The following is a 21,359-nucleotide window of genomic DNA, read 5'->3' as shown; positions in this document are numbered from 1 at the left end:
GCCTATGACTTTTCCAACAACACTATTCTTCTTTACCTGCTGCAACAACTTCCTCAAGTCTCTATCAACATTCCTTTTTTTCTCAACTAAGTTTTGTGCCGACGACTACCACTGATTTTGACACCTGGCCTTTCCTTTTCTGCAACGTCAATTATTTGCTTCATTGTTCCACCACAAAAGCATGTTTTGAGAACTTTATTAGTCATCACACCTCTAATTATCAAATCCCCATACAATGATATATGATTATCCTTTGACTCTTTCTTTCTAATACTAAATTCCTCCTCATTCTCATCAGCCAATCTCTTCTTTAGATGTTTAATATCCTCTTCCAGATGTTTAATTTTGCTTTTCATTTTCACGAACTCTTGCCTTGGTTCTTCTACTACGGTCCTGACACTCGCTCCCATTTCTAATCACTCTAATCTATCAAAACACTTTTCGCATATGTTAATGCTTTCTTTCTTCTCATCTCCAAACAGTCCACAAATCTTTTCCATTTTTCGGTGCATGCATATAGCAATTTTCGCAACGCATCCACTGTGAAAAATCCAAGGCAGAGTTAGATCTCTGTACTGAAGCCTTACGTGCTGTCAGCATGCATTGTTTTATGGATGCCATTTTCAGAAGCAGTATGAACAAATAAAGTAGCAAAACACATTATAAACAACAAAAAATTCCAGCAACAACATTATTGAAAGACACTTATATCTAAATTGCTTTCAAATTGTTTCAAACTGAGTGAAACCTTTAATTAATTTGGAACTAAAGCTTTTGTTATAAAGTATTGTTAAACTTAGTATGTTTTAATAATAGCAATGAAGCCTTAATGTCCACAGTGGTCAGTTAAAAAATACATTTATTTCTACCAACAAATCTCAAGAATTTATCATTCTTTTACTTTAACAGAGCGAAACTGTAAGATGTTTTTCTTAGAATAACTCCATTACATCTAACTGACAGTCTAAAGCAAATGCATGTAGGCATCAGGGAACAGTTCAACTCATAACAACAGCTGTGAATACACACACACACACACACACACACACACACACACACACACACACACACACTAAAGGATAGTAGAAAGTTAAGAAACAGAACCAACACATTTATCTGAGAGAGGTTTCTTTCCGCTGATAAATGACCACCAAAAGATATAAATCTAGAAGAAGGTCTATATTGTTTTAAAAGAACAAGCAGTAATAAAAATACATACATACATCTTCAAGGCCCACCTTTTCTAATTGGGTTGTGGGGGCAACAGCTGCAAGAGGAACTTCCAATGGTCACGATCCTCTGCCACCAAGCTCAGGTGTTCTGGTGGGATTCCCAAATGTGTCCACCCAAGGTTTTGGATATAATCTATCAAGTGAGTCCTTGGCCTTCCACGTGGCCTCCCACCCTCTGGCTTGGCAAAGAGAGGCTGCTGAGGGAGCCTCTCTTGTTGCATTCTGACCAGGTGCCCATACCAACGTAACTGTGATCTCTCAACACGGAGAAGCAGCGGTTGAGTATTGAGGGTTTCCCGAATTGTAGAGCTTCTGAATCTGTCGAGTCTTGTTAGCCTCGCAACCCCTTGAAGGAACCTCAGTTCAGCTGCTTGGATTCGTGTCCGCATTCTTTCGGTCATTACCCAACTCTCATGACCATAGGTGAGGATGGGGACATAGACTGTATTGAAGACAGCCAGCTTTGCCTTCTGGCTTAACTCCCGCTTCAATACTACCGAACGGCCAAACTCCCGCAGTATTGAGCTTGCTAAGCCAATTTGAGTATCTAGCCCTACGTCTCATTTTCCATCATTTGTGAATATGGACCCAAGGTATTTAAACTTCTCCACCTGCCTCATTGGGACTCCACTTGGTTGGCTTGAGACCACAAACGTTTCAGTTTTGGCCACACTGATCTTCATTCCGGCATCTGCACAAACAGCTACAAACCTATCCAGGGTCTGCTGGAGGTCATCTGTGGAAGAGCTAAGCAGAACTAGGTCATCTGCAAAAAGCAGACATCCAATGCCACATCTTCCAATTCTGATACACTCACTGCCTCGGCTGTGCCTATCAATCCAGTCCATCGTGGACTCTTGTTCAGAGAGTTGCATCTCTCTGTTCAGCCTGCCTAGACCTTTGACTCAACTATGCTCCTGCACCGTCTTTCCAGGCACTTAGCATACACTTTCCCAGGCAGGCTGAACAGAGAGATGCCACGTTAGTTACTGCAATCCTTCTGGATTCCCTTCTTAAAGACTGGTATTATTATGCCTGTCTGCCATTGCTTTGGTGCTTGCTCAGATATCCAAGCAGCCTGACACACTCGAGTCAGCCAGAAAACACCGTCTCGATTTAAGGCTTTTAGCATTTCGGGCCGAATTTCATCATCGCCAGCAGCCTCGCCCGATTTTAACAATTTTATTGCTAAATGGACCTCTTCTGCTGCGAGACTAGTCATTGCCCTGATCTTCACCTCTTGGATGTCCACAACTGCTGGGCCACCCGGGTTAAGAAGGCTCTCAAAGTATTCCCTCCATCTGTGGAGGATATCCTTCTCGGTTGTAAAAAGTGAACCATCAGAGGCCTTAATTGCCCTTGCAGTGCACGATTTCCTCCCTCAAAGGCGGCGGATGGTCTGCCAGAATACTTTGTTTGCATTTGCATAGGATGAGTCTAATCTTTCTCCAACGGATTCCCAAACCTTCTAATTTGCTGTCTTTACTGCCTCAGCAGCAGCTTTTCGTGCCTCAGCATACCGCAAACGCATCTCAGGTGACATTACCCTAAGCCATGTTAGGTAGGACTCCTTTTTTGCCCAGACAGTTTTTTTGGACTTCTTGGTTCCACCAAGGTGTCCTTTTCTTACTGCCCGTTGCCACGCCGAGCCGCTTTCTGCCACAGCATGAGAGTGCAGAGGCAGTGACAGCTGTTCTGAACAGTTTCCACTCCTTCTCAACATCTGCAGTATGCTTAGGAATCTCTTTGAACCTGGAGGAAATGTCACCTGCAAAATTCTTCATCACAGCCTCATTTTCCAATGTCTCCCATTTCACGTGGTACAGCTGCTGAGGCCTACCAGCATTGATGGTAGCATCTGGTTTCTGAAGCCGTAGAGTGCACACACAACAAGGTGGTGGTCAGTTGACAGTTCTGCCGCCTCTTCTCACACGAACGTCCAACACTGAGGAAAATAGGTCTGCTGAGACTATAAAGAAGTCAATCAGAGACCTTTGTTCTAGTGTATCTCTGTACCAGGTATACATAGACTTCTCGGTGCTGGAAGAAGGTATTCATTATGGACAAGCTGTTAGTACAGCAGAAGTCCAATAATTTCAACCCATTCGTGTTAAGGTCAGGGGCGCCGTTCCTTCCAACCACAACCCTCCATGTCTGGTCATCTGTTGCAACATGTGCACTGAAGTCACCCATGAGCAAGATTGATTCCATGTCTGCCACCCTGTCAAAAGCAGCATCCACTTCCTCTAGGAAGGCAGAATATTCTGTCTCCAGATTAGGTGCACAGGCTTGCACCACAGCCAAATCATGGTTTTTCATCTGAAGCCTTACCACACATACCCATCCCCCAATCGGATCCACTCAGTAACACAGCTGACAGCTGGGGACTTGTGAGTATCCCCACACCCGCCTGAGCAGACATTGTCGGGCTCACACCAGAGTAGTAGAGCTTCCACCCCTTATCCAGGTCGACAGTTCCAGAGCCTCTCCTCTGAGGAAGCCAAGCAACGCTTGGCTTCCTCACCCAGTACCAACTCCTTCCCTGTCAGAGAGAAAGTGTTCCGGTTGCCTAAAGCCACTTGTTTTTTGCAGAACCATTTCTTTGTGCTGCCCCTAAACACCTCCCCAAACGGTTAGTGGGCCCATTGATGGAGTTTCCTCTAGCAGAGTGCTGAGGAGTTGTATCTAAGGGAGACTGTAACATATTTTTTCGAACAGGTCCATCTGCCTGAAACGCATCCCTTGGTAAACCCACGCAAAGGACGATGCGGTATGAACATTTTTTGATGGCCTGATCATGTTACAGTGTTTGATAATGTCCTATTAGCACAAGATGAAATGACACAGCAAAATAATAAAGATTCCCCTCGAATACTCTAATAGCATTCGGGGGAAGGAGCAAGAAGAGAAGAAAGAAAGAAGCAAGGGAGGAAGAGGAGGGACCAGTCTACAGATAATATAACAGATGTATATTACATGAAGGAAGGCATGGTCCAGGATCAGGTACCTCGGGTTTGCCACGTCCGTACTCACTAAAGTGAGCCCCTGAGGAATAGTAATAAAAATTTGAAAGAAAAAAAAAGTGAATTCTTTAATTAATTTGGTCAACTGTTGTTTTTTTTTATTCCTGAGTTGTTCCAGTCAATAAATCAGACTGAAGACAGAACATTACGTTTTCTTCTAAATAGCATTCCTTATGATACTTTGCTATAGTATACTGAAGACAAGAAGGAAACTGATTCTGAGACAAAACATTTTTATCAATATGAAAGGAATATCAAGTCAGAGTTTATACTAAGTTTTTTCCTTGTGGATATTTTTCCAAAGCCAGGTAATTTTCTCATATGATTATTGCACCGAAGTCTATTGAGATAGGAGTATATTTCTTTCTTTCAGTTTAAGAAAACAGAATTTTTTATTTTTTTGGAAAAGAATGCTAATTTTGAATCACAGTGAAAAGGTTCTCATTTTGGAAATGATTATACCAGTGTACTAGAAAGCTGAAGTTGTTAATTCTAAAAAGAATTTTGTAAAGAATTTTTTTCTTCTTTTATTGTTTGTTTTGGTTTGTAACAATATCTGGCCACAAAATAATGGCCAGATATTTATAAATTCTATTGCTAGATATTGTGATATTATCATCATCATCATCAAATTCCTGCCATGTACCATCAAGGGGTGTAGAGGATATGACAGTATTACACGAAAAAATTACATCATTACTAACTTCCTATCTACAATTTTCCTCCAAATCAGTCTGTTACTTGTCAAGACTCCAACATTATCAGATCTTATATTTCTATCGTCTAAGGCACTTTGTAGCGTATCAATCCACCTATATCTTGGTCTTCCTCTGGGTCGTTTTCCTGCCAACCTGGCAGAGAACACTTGTTTTTTGCTAATCTTTCCTCTCCCATTCTATTTAAGTGACCATACCATCTGAGATTAGCTCTGCTAACGCATTCCTGGATGCTGACAATGTCAAGTTCTTTCCTAATATCCTCATTTTTAATATGATATTGCCATTGATGCCATCTGTTCACGCCTCTAATCTTTCTCAGGACTCTCATATCTGCGGTCTCTAGTCTTTGGTCAAGTGTTTTACTTCTGACCCAGCTCTCAGATCCATAAGTTAAAATTGGTTTGAACACAGTCTTGTATACAGCTAATTTAGTGTTCCAACTAATTTCTTTCTTATTCCATATGAATTTATTCAATTGACTTCCCACGATACCAGCTTTGCTGATTCTGTTGTCTATTTCTATATTTAGTTTACCATCTTCAGTAAAAATTGTGCCTAGGTAGCTGAAATGTTTTACTTGTTCCACAGGTTCTCCATTCACAACACAGTTGACATTTTCAATGATTCTGCCTATTTTCATTGTCTTTGTCTTTTTATTGCTGACCTTCATACCATATCTATTACAACAGCTATTCAATTTAGTCAGAGAATCTTGCAGACTTGTAGCGGATTTATTTAGAAGTATAACATCATCCGCATAAAGCAAAGAGCTGACATTAACATCTCCAATTTTGATATCAGGTTTAATACCACATTCCTTCATAATGTGATCCATATAGATAATGAATAACAGAGGGGATAATGTACATCCTTGTCTCACACCACATTTAACATTAAACCAACTTCCTGTACTTCCTTCAATTCTAACTGCTGACTCACAACTCAAATAAAGACTAAGTATTGCTTGATATAATGCCCCATTGACACCATATAACTGCAGCGTATTGAATAGCTTCTCTCTTGGCACCTTGTCATATGCCTTTTCCAAATCGACAAAACTTAAATACAGATCTTTGTTATATTCCCATGCTTTCTCGACTATTTGTCGTAAAGTGAAGATCTGATCCTGACAGCCTCTATTTGGCCTGAATCCAGCTTGTTCTTCACCAAGCTTTTCTTCCACAATTCTTCTCAACCGTTTCTCAAGTATACTTGCATAGATCTTGCCAGGAACACTCAGTAGGGAAATACCTCTGTAATTCTCACATTCAGTTTTATTTCCCTTTTTATATATGGGTACTATGAGAGCTCTACTCCAATCATCTGGAATTCGTCCCTCTATCCAGGCTTTCTGAACTATGCAGTGCAGCCACTGTAAGACTCTTATACCACCATACTTCAGCATTTCTGGTCGAATATCATCTACTCCTGCTGCCTTTCCACATTTCAAGCCTTTGATGGCTTTTTCTACTTCAAGTATGGATATGTATTCCTGACTGCATGCCTGGTCAGTGTTTTTTTACCAATGTGCTGTCATCACTGCTTGTTTCATTCAGCAGTTTTTCAAAGTAATTACTCCATACTTCAAGGATATCTTTTTCTCCTGTTTTCATTTCACCTTTATCATCTCTAATTCCTTTTACAGCACTCTTTCCTCCATTCCTAAGCTTCTTCAACAACCTCCAGAATATTTTGCCACCTTCTTGATATTTATTTTCTATATTCTTGCCAAAGTCCTCCCATGACTTTTGTTTAGCTAGTTTTACACACTGTTTAGCTTTCTTACATTTGTCTCTGTATTCTGTAAGAGTAAAAGCTGACTTATTTGCCAGGAACTTTTGATATACTTTCTTCTTTTCCTTCACTGCCTCTTTAACTTCCTGTGTCCACCAGGGAGTTTTGATTTTTTTATCCTTGCACACAACCTCACCACATGCCTCTCTGGCAGAATCAATCAATGTTTCCTTCAGAGTTTGCCACTGAATCTCCAAGGTTTGATTCCTGTTCTCAAACTCTTTCATTTTCTTTTCAATAATATTTCTGTATTTTAGTCTACAGTTTACATCTGAGAGCTGCTCAATTTTTATTCGCTTTAAAACTTTCTTACATGTTATTCTTTTCAATATGAAATTCAATTTTATCCTGCTCAAGACTAAATAGTGATCACTTCCAATTTCAAATCCTCTGTACACTCTGGTGTCCTGCACCAGGGAGAAAACATCACTATCAACAATAACATAGTCAATGAGACTTTTCTTATTCCTAGCCTCTTCTCTCCATGTGAATTTGTGCACAATTTTATGTTGGAACATGGTGTTAGTAATAACCAGTCCATGTCCTGAGCAGAAATCCAACAGATATTTGCCATTATTATTAGCTTTGCTCTTTTCTCCAAATTTTCCCAAATTATTTTTGTATGTCTCACAATCATTTCCTACTCTACTATTTAGATCCCCAACAAGGACCAACTTTTCCTTTTTCATTGTGTCAGTTGCTTTTTCTAAAGCCTCAAAAAATTCCTCCACTTCTACCTTAGTAGAACCTTCTGTGGGACCATAGGCACAAATAAGTCTCATTGTCCAGTTCCCCATTCTCATATTTGCCCACATTACTCTACTTGAGACTGACTGCCATTCAAGAAGATTAGCCTCGTATTTTGTGTTGAATACTATGGCTACTCCTTCTTTTCCTTGATTGTTATTGCCTGAATATAACATTTTGTATTTATTGCTCAGAAAGATCTCACCAGTTTTGGTCTTTTTTGTTTCAGTCACCCCTATTATGTCGATCTGGTACTTATCTAATTCCTCAGCTAGCTCCATTTCTTTGCCATTCAGGCTTCTTACGTTGATAGTACCAATCTTTAACTCTGGTGATGTTGAGTTGGGGTTTGTTTTCAGATTTGTTCCAGTAGCTGACTTTTCGCTGTTCACCCTGGTTCCCTGGCGAAAACAACGGGGGCCTTGTTTAACCGGGCGACGCCCCAGCCGGCATGAAATTTTGTCATGTTGTACCATCATTTTTTATTTTGGTTTAACCAATAAGAATACAATTTGGTCGGCTAAATCCCAAATTGCCAGCCCATCCTCGTTCGTTCAGTATCAAAGTAGATACCCAACAGGGTGCACCACGAGAAGGTGAGGATTGGACATTAGGTCAGAAGCCCTGGTCGGTTCTCCGCATTCCTTTAAAGGCTATGTGGAGGTCTCCTCTAAGTTATACAGCTTTGACCCTTAAGCACCCATTGTGATATTAAGTTCTTCATTTTTACCATTATTATGATTATTAGTAGTTTTCATAATTACTAGTCGGAATTTTATTTTATTATTTTTTTTTCCAATATGCCACGACAAAGAGCAAGTTCTACAAGTCGCTTGACTCCTGCGGCAAGGTGTATGAGACTAAATAGACAGAGTGAAATAATTGAAGTTTCTTGGAATAATAAGGAACAGTCTGCTTTCTCTTAGAATTGTAATAAAGATATTTCACTGATCCAACAGTTGTGATCAGTACTATGACTGTAGTATGTCAGCACTGTAAAGCACTTAAACACAGACATGAATCTCCCAGAATGTGTTGTTTGAATGGAAAAGTGAAACTAAATGAAATCATAGCTCCTCCTGAACCATTATTATCACTCATTACAATGCAACATCTGCAGATCAATTTATTGAGACTAATAAAGCTTACAATTCTGCATTTAAAATCACATCATTTAGTGATATCATTTTAAATGTGAAATTATAAGCAAATAGTTGAAAAGGGGTTCATGCTTACTTTCATGGCAAAAGGTCAAGTATATCCTTTTGGCTGGAAGTTTGCTAGTCAAAAAACAAAAATTATCATAAATTTTTACAAATTTATTTCATTTCAAACTTACACAAACGAGCAGCTTTCCATTGTAGATGGATCACAGGGTTTAAATTGTATTTCAACTCAGAAATTGTATTTGATTTACAAGGAATGTTACATCAGCATAACACACACACACACACACACAAACTTAAGTCAGCTATAGAGAATGCTAACAACGTGCAAGAACTATGACTAGCCACCATACATGCAAACCTGGAGGATATCACAGTCTGATTCAATATGCCCACAGCTAATGAAGTAGCGATTGTCATTACTGGACATGAATTTAACCATAGAGACAATCTTACATAGTCACGACAATAGACAAACGGATATACGGGAAGCATAGAGCCTATGATGCACTGCAATATCCACTATTTTGCATAGGAGAATATTGCATTGATTTACCACAAATGAATCCAGGAAGTGGAGAACCTACAAGGAGAAAAACCATTTCAGCAATAAAATTTTACACATATCACATGATGGTACAGATGGAAAATTTAAATCCACTACATATGAGGGCTGTTTGAAAAGTTTGGTAAAAAATTAAGCTAAACACATTTTTTTTTGAAAAAAAATCACCTTTATTTCTCAACAGTCTGCGTTGAGGTTTACACATTTGGTCCAGCAAGTTTCCAATTTTTACATCCCATCTAAAATGTAGGATTTGTCAAACTGTGCAAAATAGTCATTGATAGCCTTGATGACATCCTCATTTGAAGAAAATTTTTTTTCCAATGAGCCAAATTTTTAAGTTTGGGAACAAGAAGTCACATGGGGCCAAGTCAATATGAAAGGAATATCAAGTCAGAGTTCATACTAAGTTTTTTCCTTGTGGATATTTTTCCAAAGCCAGGTAATTTTCTCATATGATTATTGCACCGAAGTCTATTGAGATAGGAGTATATTTCTTTCTTTCAGTTTAAGAAAACAGAATTTTTTATTTTTTTGGAAAAGAATGCTAATTTTGAATCACAAAGTACAGTGGATGTGGAACCAATTCAAACCTCAATTCATGCAATTTGCCATTGCAACGGCCGATGTGTGAGAAAGTGCATTGTCTTGATGAAAGAGCACTTTTTTTGTGTGCCAATCTTGGCCACTTTTTCCTCAGTTCTTGTTTTAAACAGTCCAACAATGATGCGTAATGGACTCCTGTTATTATCTTACCTTTTCCAAATAGTCTATCATGATAATTCCTTGGGAATCCCCCCCCCCCAAAATGTGGCCATCACCTTCCCAGCTGAAAAAACAGGCTTCGCTTTTTTTTGGTGCTTATTCACTGGGCATTGTCCACTGTTTTGATTGCTGCTTGGACTCAGGTGTGTAGTGGTGGTGGAGGATCCAAATTACGTCTACAGTCACTTATCAACGCAAAAAATCCTGCGAATTGCGATTAAATATTGCCAAACACTGCATTGAAATGTCTTTTCGAATGTGTTTTTGATCGAGAGTCAACAATCGCAGCACCCACTGCACACACACACACACAGCTTTTTCATGTGCAATTTTTCATGCAGGATATTATACACCCAATCAGTTGAGATGCCTACAATCTCTGCAATCTCATGCACTTTCACTCAGTGGTCTTCCATAACGATACTATGGATTTTGTCAATCATTTCCTTCATAGTGACCTCAGTTGGGCATTCGGAGCGTGTTTCATCTTCGATGGACTTACGATCACGTTTAAAGTCATTTATCTGAAAATAAATAGTCTTTAATGCTGGTGAAGAGTCCCCATGAACTGCATCTAACTCAGCTTTAATTTGCACAGCTGTCTACTTCTTCAAATAAAAGTGTTTTATCACTGCACGAAACTTGTTTATCTTCATCATTTTTATGAAAAATGCGAACATGGTCATTTTAAATGTTTGCCAAACAAGAACTATGCATCGCACATAGCTAAAATTTTGCCAGGGGTCATGAAAAAGATGATACGTGCCAACATTGGTATGAATGAATGAATTGTGTTGCTGTCTATTGGAAATTTACCAAACTTTTCAAACACCCTCATCGATATGGTTAACTCATCAATCAATACTGGGTTGACATGTATACTAAAATTGAGTCTGAGCATCTCACAAACATGCGTTTAAACCAAAGGGCATAAACTTAGAGTTGAAAATTAGATACATCTCTGCAATACATTGCGCACTGATGAAAATGCTTCAAACATTGACCTTCGTTTGTGGGAAGCCACGAAAGAAGATTTCCATGAAAAGACTTAGGATGTAATGGTTTATGTTAGATGTTTATGGTAGATCACATGGTGACAATGACCTTTTCATTACCTTCACAAGCAACATTAACTGGCCAGAGATTTTAGAAAATTTGCTACCTGGTAATAAGGTTTATGACAGGCACAACATCATTGCAAGAGTTTTTCACAGCAAGCTGATGAAATTGATAAATCTCATCACAAAGAACCAGACAGATTTTTGGAGCATGGAGGATCGACTCCTCCATGCTCCAAAAGAGATACATGTATTCAGTACAATGGCCAAAAAAGGGATTGCCACCACTCACATACTGATTTGGCTCAAAGATAAAATCAGGAGTCACAAAATCAGTTCCATTATAAGTGGGGAGATACCTTCTCCTCAATGTGACAAAGAACTGTTCATCCAAACTCACTGTGCATGAAGTCAGGAAAGTGCAAGAAGAGATATTTATTATTATTACACCTCCAGGAAGTCAAAGACTCATCGAGGGAGGGCACCTACTCTACAACTCTCCATCTCCACCAACCACAACTACCTTCATCATATACACCAGGGTTTCCCAAATTGTGTACCACGGAACACTGGTGTTCTGCGGAAAGTGAATAAGTGTTCAGTGATGTCAGTGACCATGCCATGTATTTTTAAACATGGAAGTAATTTGGAAAAGGGAATACCGCTGTTTATGACCGGTCATAAATATTGCCTGCAAGCCGATTACAACAATGGGCAGCATATCCTCTGTTCTCAAAACTGATCGAAATAACATTTGGGTTGCAAATGTCAACGATCAAGCCACATATTTTTAAACATGGAAATATTCACAAATTATCGTTAATTTTCACACATCGAAATCTTTCAACATTTGGGAAAGGGAATGCCGCTGTTTATGACCAGTCATAAAAATTGCCTGCAAGCAGATTACAACAATGGGCGGTGCATCCTCTGTTCACAAACTGAATGAAATAACATCTTTGTTGCAAATGTTAGTGACCAATCAGCAAGGAAGTATAAAGAAAAATTTTCCATTGAAATTGAAGATCAAGGTAGTCTGTATCCGGTTCTCAAATCTAGTAATACTGAATACTTTCTTCGCAAGTTCGTATTGTAGGGTGAAAGTGCTTGTTTCGAAACTGTAGTGCCATGAACAATCATTCATCTTATAATCCAGTTTTGTTGCAAACCTTTAAGACACACATAAATGTTAAAATTTGCAGTTCTGTGAAATCCATAAAATATATATGCGAGTATATCAACAAGGGCTCAGACCAAGCCATGTTTTGTTTGCAAAATGAATGTAGCAAAGTAGATTTATACCAAACTGGGCAATACATCATCATGAGTACCTCTGAAGCCATTTAGTATATTTTACCTTTTAACATTCATGAGCACCATCCAAATGTAGTTCATCTGAAAATGATCAAAGAGTATACTTCACAGAAAGTAACACACTCAAGATAGTGTGGAAAGGGACACAATATTAACAGCCTTTTTTTAAGACATGCATTGAAGATAATTTTGCCCAAACACTGACCTATAACAAGATACCTACATACTATACCAGGCATCAAAACAAATTTCATCGAAGACAGGGTGCCAACGTGGATGGTTATCCTGATGTGAAAAAGAGCGATGCTCTAGGTCGTGTTGATAGCATACATCCCAATAATGATGAATGTTTTTATTTACGAATGCTCTTGATGCATGTGAAAGGACCAAAATTATTCAGTGACCTAAGAACAGTAAATGGTGTAGTACTGATACACACGCTGGGATACATGTAAGGCTTTGAATTTGATAGAAGATGATTCTCACAGATCCGATTATCTCAGTGATGCAATAATTTCAAACTCATGTTATCTTTGCACCTTTTGTTTGCTATAATGTTGGTTTACTGCAACATGACTGACCTTCTATCGCTATGGTCAACTTACAAAAATCATTTTCCAGAAGATATCTTCGAAGATATTCCAGAAGATTACACCAAGAATGTTCTCTAATTCTCAGGCTCAGTTTAATAAAGCAATATACAGAGGCATTACTGAGACTTGAATCAACTGTCAATTAAGTCAATAAGTAACAAAAGTGTTAAAGATTTCTGATACCAAACAATCCTTGCCTATAGATATAGATTTAATCTGGGAAACATCATACAATTTTAATGAAACTTTGTGATTTCTTAAGTCAGCGCAAATAATCACTAACTTCAGATCAAGCTGAAGTTGTTGTTCACAATTTCAGGGAAACTGTTTTTCTTGGATTCTCCAGGTGGTAGTGGGAAAACATTTTTACTAAATCTGTTATTAGCTAAGTTGAAAGGCCAAGGTAAAATCGCTCTGGCATCATTAGGTACAGCAGCTACTCTATTGCAAGGTGGTCAAACTGCTTATTCTACTTTCAAAGTACTACTTACAAATGTGACTAACGTGCAATATATCTATGTGCAAGGTGTGTGTGTGTATGCAATATATGCAACCTATGTGCAATAAATATATCAAAGCAAAGTAATTTGTCAAAATTATTACAAAAGATTCTTTGATTGTTTGGGATAAATGTACAATGTCTCATAAAACATCTGTTGAAATGGTTGACAGAACAGCGAGGGATATCAGATCAGATGAATAAACACCAGTGATTGTCAACAAAACTGCCCATCATATCTCGCAGAATCAGGGCGGATGAAGTGAATGCCTGCCTCAAGAAATCATCACTATGGAATGACATACAGAAGCTTTCTCTCAAAACCAATATGCACGTTCACCTACATGGAGACTCTAACATGTACTCATTACTGTATATGGTGAAGTACAGTAAAGAGATAGAAAAATTATATTCACACACCTAAATATTGAGAAAATTGTCTGAACTGCAGATGAACTGTTGTGCAGGGTCTACCAATCTATTGAGAACATAACAGAAGTCACCTTCTTGGTTCAGGGAGAGGGGGGGGGGGGAGAGAAAGTGAGAGAGAGCTATAATTGCACCTCGAAATGACTGCTTGTCAATAACGAACAAGTTGATTCTTAATAGAGTCAATGGATCTGTTAGTATTTACAAATCATTAGATACTCCTGTTGATCTAGATCAGTGATGGCGAACCTTTTTACCCAGGTGTGTCAAACATCTTTTTTTTTTAAATATTGACGTTGTTGATGTGCCACTTGCATTATAAATTTAACTACTTAATCATAGATTATACATATCATAATCAATGATTATGATATGTATAATCTATGATTAAGTTTATCATTATACATATCATATTAGGCTATTTATTTAATAGGACTATAATAAATTTAGTTTAATCCTTTATCCAAGTGTGTGCAAACAAAGTTTGCGCCTGAAAGTATCTTCAGGATTGGGGTAAAGTGGTACAACACCGGGCGACTCCCATGGGAGAAAAAAAAAAAAAAAAAAAAATTAATAGGACATTGATATACAATCTATGAATTCATATTATACAATTAATTTAATAAACTGAAATTACTGAAATTAGTTTTATCATCAGAATACCAATATTTTTCAACATCCAAGGTGTGTCACCTGAAACCCTCAAGTGTGTCAGTGCTGACACGCGTGTCATAGGTTTGCCATCACTGATCTAGATGATGCAGTTCATTTTCCCATGGAATTTTTTAATTAAATTCGCTCAATCCACTTGGATTGCCTGGTCATGAAATTAAATTGAAAATAAGTGTTCCTATTATGTTGCTCTGAAATCTGCACTTGCCCAAATCTTTGCAATGGAACTAGGCTTCAAGTAAAATCGTTGAAACTGAATATGATAGAAGCTGTGATATTTACAGGTCCTGGTATTGGAGAAATTGTATTTATTCCTCGGATACCCCTCATTCCTTCAGACTATCCATTCACATTCAAATGGTTACAATTTCCAATAAGATTTTACTTTGTAATTATGATTAATAAAGTCCAAGGATCCTTAGATATGAATGTTTTGGACACTGGCATTAATATGTAGCATGTTCTCAAGCCGGCAGTCCTCAGAATTTAATTATTTTTGTCGAGGATGATCAAACTTCTGTTGTTTACAAAGAAATGTTATAATGCTCACAATTCTGCACCAAGACGAAAGCACTAGCAGCTAATATTCAAGTAAATACCCTGAAATGAACCGCTAGCAGTATAAGTTCGCCTTGGCAAAGTGGGAGGGCTCAGCTAGTTATATTTAAGAAATTATATTACTTAAATAAGGATCCAAAGGTAATTACTATTACCTTTGGATCCTTATTACTTTGGATCAGAATTACTATTACCAGAATAGTAATTCTGGTAATAGTAATAATTCCCCACCTTATGGCACTTTGCTTTACAATGCTCCACTCATATGACTATTTTCAGTTATGACCAATGCCAACATATATGATGCTGCAGTCTGAGTGACATAATACTCCCATGAATTAGCCAATGCACAGTTCCCATGAACTATTTGTTTATGATATTATTATTATTACATGACATCTCCAAGGAGTCAAAGGATTTGTTGCAGGAGGGAACTCTACTCCACTCCACTACACACATCTAACTGTATCCCCTATGACAAACAACTACCATCAAAGGCATCTATTGCCCATCACCACCAACAGTATCCTTGGTCTATAAATTGCATGTATTCTCATGGTGGATTTGCTTGCAGCAGGGATGAAAAACTCGAATTTCCAAGAGAAAAACCCTGCTACCTCTGTATGAGATTGGCTAACTCACCATCAAATGAAAAGTCCATATAACGATTCCTTGTGTGACCACAAGAATCAAACTCAGTCCTTTTCCAACAAAGGGCGCAATGTACCATTGTTCTTCCAAATGTACTACAAAGGTCGAATATGTTGCTTGCTACATTTCTTTGTGTTTTCGTGTTCTGTTGTGAATTATAAACTGTTTATGACGATCATTTTATTTTATAGGTTATTAAATATTGTTAATAATAAGAACAGTTAAAATTCAAAGTAAGGGTGCTGTTGCTTCCAATGAAAAGAAGATGCATAAACCTATTGCATTATATACCAAGATTAAAATTATTAAATTTAGTGATGAGGGTGTATCGAATGCTGAGATTAGGCTGCAGGCTAAACTTCCTCTAATTAATGTTATTAGTTGTTAAAAAGAAAGACATCAATGTTCCTTGTAAGCCATGTATGTGAGAGTGCACGCTTATCAATTAAAAAGGGTATGCATATGCCTAGTGACTGCATGCACAAAATTTATTCTTTCAGAATTTCTTTACAGTCAATCATTTTTTAACAAACTATAAAAACGAATTACATGATAAATCATGCCTGTCACTTATTTTATTTAGTAATGTCTGACTCCAATATTACTCTAACTCAGTCCTGCTTAATACATTCTAATTAGTTACTTTTAGCCTGCACCATGTGGACAAACTGACACCAATGTCAGCAAGTTGCAGAGGCATATTTGTTTAAAGTGTCTGCTATCTAGACAGTACCAGTCTCTTGAACTCATGCAAACGGTGATGAATGTTTTATAACTACCTAACTTGATTTAAGCAAATTAATTTATTGCTCACAAATTTACAGGTTATATACAGCTAAACATAAAAAGGGCAACTTTAATATGAGAAACATTACATTAGTGCAAACAATGAGGTTGAGACTGGAAACTTGTACACACAAATTTTTTCATGACACATGGGCCACCAAAAATTAGAGAGGGAACATGGACTACAGTTATCCATAAATGTGACAATCTTATTGCCAAAATGGACCAAACTAGTTGGTGTATTTCCCTTAAGCCAAGCCATTCACAGAATAACTGTTTTGTTTGCAAAAATTATTCTATATTTTTCAATTGATATCTGGCATGAATAAATGCTTCATTTACATCATTTATGTGCAATAAATGACTGCTTAAATGATTTTTACCTGTTCTCTGATGAAAACCAGTTTGAAACAGCTGTCAGACCAATGAAACCTAAACATATTAAGAAATGGTGAATATATGGGCTCTTGGCTGAGTTCATTTAAGTACTACAAAACAAGACAATTCCCACATGAAAAAGTTATATTCTCATAAGCTTTCAGGAAAATTCAATCTGGGTGGAAAATCAGAATGAATATATAATATCTTTCACATTGTTTATTACATCTGTATAATTTAACCTTTTTTTTTTTGTTTTACAATTCTCTTGTCTTATTTTGAGATAAAGATAAGTTGAATGTAATAAATGAGGTTGATTTTAATAATTTGTGAAAACCAATATTCTTTAAGTAAATAAATTTAAATATAGAAAGAAACCAATACTCATAGTAACAAACCTTAGTTGCAGCAAGCAGGAAATTTTATATAATGTCTTAACAAATTTAAGGATCAAATCCCAAATTTCATTAAATCAATCCAGTCAGAGCAAAATTATAAACAAGTAGAAGGATAACAAAAACGAATAACAGTTCGTGCATTTTGTGAAATGCCCTTAAAAAATTGGAGATTTTTTTTTTCATACAGTTAAGGTACTTAAAAGTACAATTTTAAAAAATGTTACTTACAAAGTGGCCACGTGGATTTCATGATAAGAATTACCATCACAATACTGTAAAAACATAATAGGAAAAGCATATAAAATATCAATAACTGTTTAACAGAAAATTATAAACAAACAGTTTAGAGATTTATGATAAGCAAAACTTTGTTGAGCTTAAGTAATTACATAATAAGATGCTTACATTATGTTTATACTACTGCAAATTTATAGACAGACCATATCACTGAAACATGAGCATTTTATAACACTAGGAAGAAAACTAAATAAAACATGTTCTGTAGAGACATTTGATTTCCAGAATCTTCTGAAATGTGAACAGTTGGGGTTCCTTTTGTTATGGAAAATACAGTAGCAATACTTGATATATTCTGCTGATCTACATATTCCTTTTATATAAATCTCCTGCAAGATACTAGAAATCTAATCTAAGTCAGTTAACCCAAAATGAAAAAAATTCTCCTCTTCAACATCAAGTAAACAGTACTTCAAACTGGAATTGATGCCAATGCTGATCATACATACTACAGTTAATAGAATAAATTAAATAACCAATATTCTAATCAATCTGGGTTCTTTCAAAAAAACAGTGAATAGAAATGTAACGAGTCCATAGTTTATACTAACAACCCATTGAAACATGCAAACTCATTTGCCACTTGTTGATAATCCCAAGAGCAGTTATTTCCTTTTGCTGTATTTTTTTTTTTTTTGAAATTCTTCAAAATATCTACTGCATAAATTATATGCATCAGATAATGATTTATTATAACTGAAAACAGCCAATGAAATTATATTTCAGTACTGTGTGTGCAATCCAATATTTTCTCATAACCTGCTAAACATATCCATCATCAAATTCCTGATGTGTATTCTCAAGATGTGTACAGGATACTATGCCAGTACTACAATTCTCCAAATCATTCTGTCACTAGTACAGTCCAATTCTGGTCTAATGCACTTCTAACTGCATCAATCCACCTAGATCTTGATTTTTCTCTATGTCTTTTTCTCACTATCAAATATCTATTTTGCTAACTTTACTTCTATTCTGTTTAAGTGACCATTCTACCTGATAATAGCTCTGGCTATGCATTCCTGAAAACTAATAATATCAAGTTATTTCCCAGTATGTGTGCGTGTGTGCATGCATATATTATTATTATTCTGTCATTGATACCATCTTCTCCAAATGCACAAACCAAGTAGGGATGCTAAAAAACATTTACCATCACAAAGGATTGTATGCAAATTGTACAAATTCCCACCAGAGTACCAAGATAACACCAATCACTCTAGACATATTCCTCACTAGCGATCCCTCTAAATATACTGTGAATGCTGTATCTCCCTTAGGTAATTCAGACTAAAACCTTGTGCTTATCTTTAACCCCACTGAGCAACACCCATACAACTATTCACAACCAAATTCGCCTGCATGGAATTCTCCATTCCATGCTAAATTCCCATCCCTTAAGTAAGCCATAGTTCTTCAAAACATGCTCCAAGGCTATACAAATGAAGAACCAATCATAATGCAACTGGCTATCATCAAAGAATTTTGTCCTCTCTCTTGCTGCTTACACCAAATTCCAAAGTAGTTGCAAGAAAATCATCAATGCATCAAAAACTAATTTCCAAAGAGCCAAAAGCAGAAAACTTGCATCGTGCCCAAATGGCACAATCACATTCTGGTCTTTTGCCAAAGCAGTTGGCCACAACTTTTGCTCAACAATGCTCCCACCGCTACTGGACCCAGATAGGTCTACTGCATTATTACCCAGGAGAAAAGCTAATCACCTGGCATCATACTTTTCCTCAAATACCTGCATAGATGATTTCGGGTAAATGTTCCTCAGCCATTGTAAACACACAACACCGAATGCCTCCAATGACTTTTCACCAGAAAGTAATCAGAGAAATCCTGTCCAAATTAGATACCAAAAAGTACCCTGGAGCTGACAGCATTTCAAGGGGGTCTGGGCAGAGGGTTGAATTCCAGATGATTGGAGTAGTACTCATACTTTCCATCTATTAAAAGAGAAATAAAACAGCATGAGAATTGCAGAGGAATTTCCTTCCTAGTGTTCCAGGTAAGATTTATGCAAACATACTTGAGAAGAGGCTAAGAAAAATTATGAAAGAGAGAAATACAAGTTGAGTTCGTGTCAAGTAGGATTGTTAGAATCATATTTTCATATTACGATAAATTGTTGAGAAAATGTGAGAATGTAAGAAGGATCTGTATTGAAGTTTTTTTTTAGATCTGGAAAAAGCATAAGAGGAAAGCTGTTCAAAATACTGAATTGAAGTATTTCGAAACTATCTTCCTGTATCTCCTCTGAATTGAAGGAGATACAGGAAGATAGTTTCTTGTAAAATCTAGTATAATACAAGAATGCATAAAGAGGTGACACAGAATAGGAGTCAACTCTGGAGCACAAATCTTCAGGACAATCGGAGGAATGTTGTCAGCTCCAGGGGACTTTTTGGTATCTAATTTGGACAGGATTTCTCTGATTACTTTCTAACGAAAAGTCACTGGAGGCATTGGGTGGTGTGTGTTTACAAAGGCTGAGGAACATTTACCAAAATCATCTATGCAGATATTTGAGGAAAAGTATGATGCCAGGTGATTATAATGTCTCAACAAATTTAAAGATCAAATCCCAAATTTCATTAAAGGGGAAAAGCTAATCACCTGGCATCATACTTTTCCTCATTATACAGTGGCTACACTGCATAGTTCAGAGGGCCTGGACAGAAGGGCGAATTCCAGATGATTGGAGTACAGCTCTCATAGTACCCATATATAAAAAGGGAAATAAAAATGATTGTGAAAATTACAGAGGTATTTCTCTGCTGAAGTGTTCCTGGTACATATTTGTACCAGTATACTTGAGAAACGGTTCAGAAGGATTGTGAAAGAGAAGCTTGGTGAGGAACAAACTGGATTCAAGCCAAACAGAGGCTGTCAGGATCAGATATTCACTTTACGACAAATAGATGAAACGTCATGGAAATATAACAAAGATCTGTATTTAAGTTTTGTACATCTGGAAAAAGCATATGACAAGGTGCCAAGAAAGAAGCTATTCAAAATACTACAGTTGTATGGTGTCAGTGGATCATTATATCAAGCAACACTTAGTCTTTATTTGAGTTGTAAGTCAGCAGTTAGAATTGAAGGAAGCACAGAAAGATGGTTTAATGTTAAATCTGGTGTACGTTATCACCTCTGTTATTCATTATGTATATGGATTACATTATGAAGGAAAGTGGTATTAAACCTGATATCAAAATTGGAGATGTTAATGTCAGCTCCTTGTTTTATGCAGATGATGTTATACTTTTAAATAAATCCGCTACAAGTCTGCAAGATTCCCTGACTAAATTGAATAACTGTTGTGATCGATACGGTATAAAGGTCAGCAATAACAAGACAAAGATAATGAAAATAGGCAGAAGCACTGAAAATATCAACTACTGTGAATGGAGAACTTGTGGAACAAGTAAAACATCTCAACTACTTAGGCATGATTTTTAGTGAAGATGGTAAATTAAATATGGAAATAGACAACAGAATCAACAAAGTTGGCATGGTAGGAAGTCAACTGAATAAATTCATATGGAATAAGAGAAAAATCAGTCAAAACACTAAAATTAGCTGTATACAAGACAGTGTTCAAACCAATTTTAACTTATGGATCTGAGAACTGGGTCAGAAGTAAAACACTTGACCAAAGACTAGAGACCGCAGATACGAGAGTCCTGAGAAAAATTAGGGGCGT

At 37.0% G+C, this 21,359-nt stretch overlaps 1 protein-coding gene across 2 annotated transcripts in view; it reads right to left on the bottom strand.

Annotated features, from left to right (window-relative positions):
* The window catches only part of LOC150104900 (proton-coupled zinc antiporter SLC30A1-like), a 139,822-nt gene that overhangs the window by 24,707 nt on the left and 93,756 nt on the right, over positions 1-21,359 (bottom strand). For both annotated transcript variants that reach the window (XM_090396046.1, XM_090396047.1), the window contains exon 6: positions 17,576-17,619. In XM_090396046.1, the coding sequence (XP_090252172.1) occupies positions 17,576-17,619 (44 nt within the window). The remainder of the gene's footprint in view (positions 1-17,575; positions 17,620-21,359) is intronic.

This window comes from Typopeltis vanoorti, chromosome 7 (assembly GCF_054136105.1).
Source record: "Typopeltis vanoorti isolate ZY-2024b chromosome 7, IOZ_Tvanoo_1.0, whole genome shotgun sequence".
NCBI lineage: Eukaryota > Metazoa > Arthropoda > Arachnida > Uropygi > Thelyphonidae > Typopeltis > Typopeltis vanoorti.
The sequence above is the reverse complement of the archived record's forward strand: the minus strand, read 5'-3'. Positions and strand labels throughout refer to the sequence as shown.